We start from the raw sequence: 8,410 nt of genomic DNA, 5'->3' as shown, positions 1-8,410 counted from the left end.
ACAAACTGTCTGGTGTTCCTGCCGACCTTAACAATGTTTGCAGAGGACCGACACAGAGGCCGAGTATGGCTGAGAGGAAGGGGGTGATTGCTTCAATATCAAAACATGACACATGGGGGAAATCTCATAAAAGGCAATAGGATTTTATTTTATTTGCTATATAATGGTATCAGGCACTACACCACCCTAGACAGAAATGTAATTTACAGTCTACCGCCATTAAATAATTCACATCCAACACTCTTATTCACTAGTGGTTAGTAGACGTGTGCGAGTGGTTTCTATGAGCTGATCAGAAGCAAAAATGTCCAGTTGATGCTGACACAGTAGAGCTCAGATTAAATATCAGTCAGTCCTGCTAATGTAGAACTGGGCCTGAATTGTCCAAAAATGGCCACCATCGAGATATGGAACCCTGCTGATTAGAGTTTATCCTGTAGCGCCACCGCGAGGACAATCATTACGCTCTTGCCCACTAGTGGTAAGAATCTAATAACAGCAATGTTGCTGTCGTTTTTCATTCGTCCACCACTTTTGATTTGTGGTGTGTGTGTGTGTGTGTAATGAGTATCGCAGCCGAATGAGGCCGCTAGTCTGATAAACATACGACTGGTCTTGTTCGCTCTCCCAGTGCATCTCAAATCATAACAAAAATCAATACCTAAGTCCGAGTACCGTGGTGTTTTCTATGCACACGCACTATTTTGAACAGGAATACCAATAGTATTAAGATGGCAAATGTTTTCACAGAAAATAAATACTTTACCAAATCAAGTTGTGATGGAAACTGCAGGTGCTTTAAGAGTACTTGCATATAGCACGTGCAAAAAAAAAAAAGTGCCCCAATTTAATCTTCATTGTTTGTGATGACACAATAAAATAAACGCATCGACGGACACTAATAGTGTTAATTATACACATTTGTTTTTTGAAGCATTACCAAGTCTGGTTTCAGACATGAATTAAGACAATATATTAAATTTGGGGCTTGGTTTAATCCATGTCTCTGAAACTGTCCTGTTGTATTTCATAACGTTAATCATAGTGTAAGACAAGCGCAACATATCAGTAACTCTGGTGTCGTGAATAATATTGTTGAGTTGTTGTAAATAGTGGCTTTCAGTGATTTTGATCGTACTCTCATCTGCAGTAATATCATTCCAATCCATTGCTACACTGGCCATAGTGCATAAACAAAAAGTGGCTGATAGCAGGACTTTCATTTCTGTGTCTTCTTCTGTGTGACTGCAAAGCCTCATTAAGGTGCTTAATGTTCCACTCAGAACTTGCTGCGGGTCGGCAGCGCCCCCGCCTTCACCAGCACAGCTGAGAGCAGGTCTGCAGGCCCGGAGGGATGGGGCACCGCAGTGGCTGAGGGATCTCCATGCTTGTTGTCAGCGTTGATAGGTGTGGGAACCTTCCCTCTATTCAGCGTGGACTTGCCAGCCCCGCTGCCCCCTCCTGCGCTGGTCTTGCTGTTCTCCACTGTGGGGATGACCGTGCCCAGGTTGGGGTTACCCCCCACGGTAGTCCCAGTGTGCTCCATGCTGGTCTGACAGCAGCACAGCTGCCTGAAGAAAGCCGCCCTCATCTCCCTGCTGGACAGAGTGTATATCAGAGGGTTGAGGGCAGAGTTGAGCACGGCCAGAGCTATAAACCAGTCCACCTGGTAGAGCACAGGGCACTTATCTGGGCTGCAACCAACATCCAGCAGCAGCAGGAGGAAGAGGGGGGTCCAGCACATGACAAACACTCCAAGAACAATGACCACTGTCCGCAGCAGGGCCAGCGAGCGCTCTGAAGGCCGGCTGCTCACCCTGCGGCCGCTAGAGGTCACCAGGCGGTAAATCCTGATGTAGAGGATGATGATGGCCACCAACAGGGCGCTGAACACACTGATGCAGAAGGCCACATAACTCTTAGCATAGAGCGGCAGCACTGTGGAGCAGGAGGTCATGTTGTCCAGGCAGTTCCAGCCCAGGCTGGGCAGGGCACTGAGCAGCACTGACACGAGCCAGCAAGCTACCAGCAGTCCAAGAAGTCTCCCCCGACCTGCTGTCTCGCACGGACGCAGGCGCACCATCGTCATGTGCCTCTCGATCCCAATTGCCAGGAGGCTGAACGTGGATGCGCTGAGGGCCACAAACATGCTCCCTTCTCTAGCCAGCCACTGCAGCGGCGTCAGGAAGTAGGTGTTTCTTCCTGAGGTGAAGATGTTGACCACGTAGGCCACGCCGGCCAGCAGGTCTGACAGCGCCAGGTTCCCAATGAGGAAGTACATGCGGCTGTGGAAGCGCTTGTTCCTCCAGAGAGTGAGCAGGACCGTAACGTTCTCCAGAACGATCAGCACGCAGATGAAGAGCAGCAGGGCCATCTTACAGGCCCCGCTGCTGCGAGGCTTGTCCCACTTTCCTGAGTGGTTGTAGTGGCTGACGATGACGTCGTTCATCCCCTCCTCCAGCCGGTTCCCCATCCTGCCTGTCCTTCCCGGCCTTCCTCTGTCACACACAGCAGAGGGCGCCACAGCACTGGGCACAGCGGAGTGAGGCGAGGCTGCTCAATCAGGCAGAGTCACAACTGGCATGTTGGATCCTGTGAAGGACCTGTTAAGAGATCAGATTGATTTTTAAAAGTTATATTCAACATCATTTTGGATAATTCTGGAGAACAAAAATGTAGGACTCCTAGAGTATGAAAGAAATTGTTGTGTAGAACATAAAAAATAGCAAATCAGTAAAATATTAGGCCTACCTAATTCATAATAATGTATCTAGGGAAGTTCATTACTGATATTGTGTCCTGGCCAAGATAGCAAATGAGATATTAAACAATATAAAACAGATATATGAAGAAATTGATCAAATAAAAAAATACAAGAAGAAGTAGCAGCTGTAGTTTAGGACGTTACAACCTTGCCTAAATGATAGGGTACATGTAATTATGAAGTTGGGTGAACAGGGTTCTAGAAAATTAAACTCGTGTGTAGCCCAAATTAATAACACTGTAAAAAACAAACGCTGTTCTCATTATCAAAATAAAATGATTGGCGACGCTTTCACACTATTTCAGTTGAAACAAATATGTTTCCTCCTGGAGGTCTGATCAACTTTCCTGTTTTGGAAAAGTTACTGAAAGTTAGAAGGAGTGATCATTTGGAAATGACCTGAATACTCTGCAAAATAAAGTCTGCCACAGTACAGTCTAGTATTCTTCATCTACAGTGACGTATCGTACCTGTTGGAGTTACTGCTCTCATCTGAACATCCCGGTGGTTTTTGGTGAGATTTGAAGTTCTTTGGAAGACCCGCTTCTCTCTCCTGCGTAACGATGCGCTCGTGTCAAAATATGCTCTCGTGTCAAAAATGGATGATCTACGGCGTAAAGTCAAAAGTCCACGGTTTTTTTCCTTCCTCGTCCTTATACAATGTTCCAATCACGCAAGTATTCGCCTCCAAAAATCCACTTTGTGCTGCGTCCTGAACTGCATCATTGTGGCGTCCTCCTTTTAGACCGTCTCGCTCTCACCCCCCCCCCCCCCCAGCGCGGTGGGGCGGGATCTTACCTCTCCATTCGGTCACGAGAGAGGTCAGAGCCACGCGTGTCGTTGTGCAGATGGCTCGCTTTGTGTTCATGACGCAGCTTTGCATTTTTAAACAAGCAGTCGGAGGGTTTCATTGATTTGGTCTTTAGGCTATATATTTTTTTAAAGTGTATAGTTTTGTTTTTAGTTGTTTGTCAGAGTTTTGTTTTCGTCTGAGAACAGCCGACTGTTTCAGACAAGAACGCTTCATTTGTCTGTGTCATAACATTGCTGCACTTACATGTCCCGACACATGTGACAATGTTTGGCCTCAAGGCATTATGTGCTGAATTGAGTTGTGTCATCCTCTAATTGATAGCCGACACCTCTACTGTTCTGCTTCGGTTGCATATTTTCAGGGTTGATGATAATGATGGATTCTCAACCAACCATGTTCCCCCTCAGTTCATTTATTTATTTCTTTGGACCAGAAAGCTCATCGTTATCTAAATGTTGACCGCAGTTTCATAAAAAAGAACCGACTTGTGTGTTTTTTCGCCTTTTCTGGGAATGCACCCCCTCCACTCACGGGCCAAGAAGTTGCAACCGGTTTTATATTTGCGATTTGATGACTCATTGTTTTTCATGTTCAAATAAAAGATGACTGGATCCGTTTGCTACTTCGGAGTGTGAGATAGGTCAGACCGCTCCCATTGGCGCCAACAACGGATGGGAAGGGGAAGGAGTCACACTTACATGTCCTTTTATGCACTTTCTTAGCGTTATTCAGAGGAAATATGTCGCTAAGAAGAAGGAGACATGAGTCTGGTAGGCTGAATGTAGCTACGAGGTCCTGGATATGGTTTCATCTGCAGTAGCCTACATGGGGTTGCATTACAAAGAGAAGGTCGGGTCATTGGGTCATAGGCAGTTAGAGACACCACAAGTGTGATGTTAAGTCACTGCTTTAAGATCTAAATGAGATCTAAATAAATTTGGTGGACAAATGATAAACTGTAGATCCCATCATGAGTGCATAATATGAGATTGGGAACGCTTCGATTGCCTCTCAATGACTCTCAACATGGCGACGGCTGAGCTGGCGGCTCGTAGCTAACGGTGCTAACAGTAAACTACGTCAAATGTGCAGAAAGGGCTAACGGTGTGTAGCCTACCTGCGGGGGAACCGTGCAGAGCTGTGACCATCAGTACTCTCTTATACCTTGTACATATAAAATAGTTGTATGCTGCTTAAATAATGCTCTGAATGTCGCATATTGCTCCTTTTAATTTAAATGCCTTATTATCCCTGTGGGTAAAATAAGGCTTTTCCTACGGCCACTTCCTGGCGCTGTGTGACTTGAGGAACCAACTGACTGGTGAGAACACAATGCCGGGACCACAGCTGGATGTGGACGGTGTGAAACATGCTGAGGACCATGTCTGACTCGCTCACTCCTCCTCTTCGCCTCTGCTACTCCAGCACCAACGCCCCCCCCCCCCCCCCAGCCCCTCTCTGAACTGGATCTGTTACGTGTTTTAAAAAACAGAACGCACATTCCCATCGAATTCCCAAAAGCTATTATCCCAACCACTAAATGTTGCAATGGGTGGAAACAGAGGGGTAGGGGCTGTTACTTCTCATTGTTGGCTTTTGGCACCGTGAGTTCACATTCAGCCTGTGAGATTGAGAAAGAGAGACAGACAACGGAAGAGGGGTCAAGGGACATCTGACCAGGAGCAGAGCAAAATCAGCTGAGGGAAAGTTTCTAGAGAACAGGAAAAAGAGCGGCAGAGGAGAGAAATGAGGCTCCAATTGAAAGGGTCAGTTGTAGGTGCACAGTGTTCTTTTATTTTTGTCGCTACATGCTTCGATTTAGGTATTTTGAACACTGACTAACTAATGATGGAATGCATCTATTTGGCAGCTTAAGTTACTTTGATTTGACATACAAAGCATATGTTGAAAAAGATGTGATGATTAAATCTTGAGAGTAGCTGTAGTGGACCTCATGGTGTGACTGTTTAGACAACCTTTGTGTCCAAGGTCTAAATCATACCTACAGTTGATGACTATTCGAAGACATAAAAGGCAAAAACTCCCATGCATATGCTAAGAATTTATAGAATAGAGCAGGATATTTGTCTGCAGATATTGGATGTTTGCATTGCTTCAACCCAGCGGTGCTCAGTGAAAAGGTGATGCCAAGGCAAGGTGACCGTCCATATCTGATAGCATGGTTTCAAGCCTCTCTAAAATAGCAAATTGTGGCTATGATGGGGCTACTGTGTTTTCTTTTTCTTCTTTTCTCTTTGCTGATGTTTGCTTCGTTTTTTTTTTTTCAAACCGTCCATCTCTTCTGTTTTTTGTTTTCGTGCGCTTTGTTTTTTGCTGGATCTGAAATAGGATAGAACAGGCCAGAAATGGAGACTGTGATGGATGACGGTGTAGGCTAACAGTGACCGAGAGCGTAACAAATGTTGATAAAAAGAAGGCGAGATGGAAAGAGCAGGAGACTTAGGAGTGGTGGCTGACGGTGTTTCCTCTCTCTCTCTCGCTCTCTCTCTGTGTCCCATCGGTATCACTGATTGTGAGAGGTTACAGGCAGTCTGGCCCTTTTGCACATGTCAGCCCAGGCATTGCAGATTAATGAATGACCCCCAGAGCTGTTGACTTTACCCTGAGCAGCAAGAGATGTACAGGCGCTCTGACAACCCATTTATAACCATATGAAAATACCCCTTAGCTCGGTGTTGTTGCAAGCTGGATGCAGACTTCCTGGATGTTTGGTGCTGTGGTAGAAAAAGGAAATGTTGCTACAGGTCACCAGATCATGAAAAGAAAAATGGCCTTGTTGCCAAGTCCTCTAAAAGTTAGTTGTTTCTGCATCTTTCTGTGTGAGGCTGCTGTGTGTTTGTGTGTGCAGCAGCATTGTGAGTCAGGGCACACTGACGTATGCTCGGGGTGATGAGTTAGATGTTCGGGAATGTAAAGTGTGGTGGGAACGAAGGAGAAGCTGCAGCGGTGGAAAAGCAAGGCCTCTCGGGCCGTCACCCCACTGCCCTCTACTCCTGCAGTTTACCCACACCCACTGAAAAAGTTTCCTCAAGAATTAAAGAGACTGTTTGCGCAGCTCTACGAGCTCCAGCAGCATTTCAATGTGACATGGATATAGATTTACGGTACAGTAGATATACAGTATGTAGATGTGGAGGTTCAGACCAAACAGGGTTTTATTTATTTATTGAGGAGAGATAAGAGACTAGTTTATGAACCTGACAATTGAACAACAACTGCTCCACTCCATCACTGTCTAAGTCTTGATGCTTATGAACACCATGCAATAGGAGCGGGTTTCTCTCAACGATTCGATTCAATGGCCCTGGAACAAGTCAAGGAGTATAAATATTTGATGTGCCAGAGACGCTGTCGTTTTAGAGAGACCCAAACTGATAGTAATGTGCCTGGTGGTACAGAAAAGGGCACGCGAACAAACGCATCAACAACACTGAATGTAGTTTGATCTTGCATACATGAGACGGCGACAGAGAGAAGCATCATTTGAATGGATAAATGATGATTTATCTGTAATTATCTATCTGAACTTGGTAAAGGTTCTATGTACTGGATTCAAAGCATTATCGCGGCAAACAACTATTGGTAATGTAAAGATGTAGTGGAGTTGGTGTCCAGAGCAGAGACTGAAGTTGCTCTTTGTGTGTTGTAATCCCAGTTTCTCTGTGCTTTGTTTACATAAACCGGCTGGCCGTGCAACATTTTTGGTGCACATGAGTCTCTTTGTTGTGTCCTACTGACTAGCTAATGACTGCGGCTCTGCACTGCCGGTTACCGCTGACACCGTCTCAGCCAACGGTGTAGTCACCCCCCGCAGGTAAACACTGTTTACTCTGTCAGCACTGTTGCCATTGTTTGCACTTCGTGCTGTTAGCACCGTTAGCTGCTAGCCGCCGGCTTAGCTGTTGCTATGTTAAGAGCCATGTGGAGACAATAGATATGCTTTGAATTCCACGATGAGCACCTTAAACCAGCATACATTAAATATATACGACAATACAATAATCCTGCTGGCTCATGTAGAAGATAGCATTACGGGCTAGCAGCTAAAGTTAAAATCATTAATGTTGGATGCATCACTGAGTGTTGGACCTACGGTTAACGAAAGAAACTGGTCTTTATAACGGTTACGGAATAACTATCTGAATCCAGATCATTCAAAAATGTAAAAACACTTCACAAGAGTTAAGAAATTCCTCGTAACTTTTACTTTACTTTTTTTGTTTTTTACAGTATGAATCCAATATTCCTGTTATTCTGGCATAGTTGTTATTTTTGTACACAGATAATTGATGGTGTATCAACGTGGCGCTTTTTTGCATTGATGACATAGAAAGGATACAAATGTAGGTTGGACTCCCTGTCACAGTTCTGGATTCTGCAATTAGGGATCAACTATCAAAACAAGACTTCATTGTTTTTCCTTGGAGTTCTGTTCAGGAAGAGCCAAGTTTCAATCCTGGAAGAACACGGCACCTGTCTCCATTTCTACGCAGTTGCACAGTAACTGTTCCTTGATGATGCATTTGCTGTGGAGCACATTTGATTACACTTTAATCAAATGTGCTCCATAAATACAATTATATATCAACTATAATCTCTGCAGGATATTACAACAAAAGCAACATTATCTCTATCTTGAGGACCATCACATATTTCCTTGCATGCAACATGGAGTATGTCTCTGCTGGAGGTCTTGAGTAGAGCTCTGCGGGCTGATAGTGTATCTGGAGTGGTGGTGCTGCTGGTGGGTTATCAGTGGAGGTCTGAGGTCTTTAAGGGTGCAAGGTGACTGCTTGTCTGAGAAACAGCCG

General features: G+C 45.0%; 1 protein-coding gene across 1 annotated transcript; it reads right to left on the bottom strand.

The window, feature by feature from the left end:
- Positions 1 to 236: 236 nt before the first annotated feature.
- On the bottom strand, positions 237 to 3,398 carry s1pr3a (sphingosine-1-phosphate receptor 3a). Its single transcript, XM_079267838.1, has 2 exons — positions 3,235 to 3,398; positions 237 to 2,603 (listed from the first exon to the last, which is right to left on the bottom strand). The coding sequence occupies exon 2, from the start codon at positions 2,471 to 2,473 to the stop codon at positions 1,280 to 1,282; it is 1,194 nt and encodes a 397-aa protein (XP_079123964.1). The 5' UTR covers positions 2,474 to 2,603; positions 3,235 to 3,398; the 3' UTR covers positions 237 to 1,279.
- Positions 3,399 to 8,410: the final 5,012 nt, after the last annotated feature.

Source organism: Melanostigma gelatinosum (assembly GCF_949748355.1).
Source record: "Melanostigma gelatinosum genome assembly, chromosome: 4".
Taxonomy (NCBI): domain Eukaryota; kingdom Metazoa; phylum Chordata; class Actinopteri; order Perciformes; family Zoarcidae; genus Melanostigma; species Melanostigma gelatinosum.
This window is presented reverse-complemented; position numbering and strand designations above follow the sequence as displayed.

What these genes read in the sequence shown, in the direction of transcription:
- s1pr3a (XM_079267838.1), bottom strand. Translation starts at nt 2,473, where the DNA reads ATGGGGAACCGGCTGGAGGAGGGGATGAACGACGTCATCGTCAGCCAC.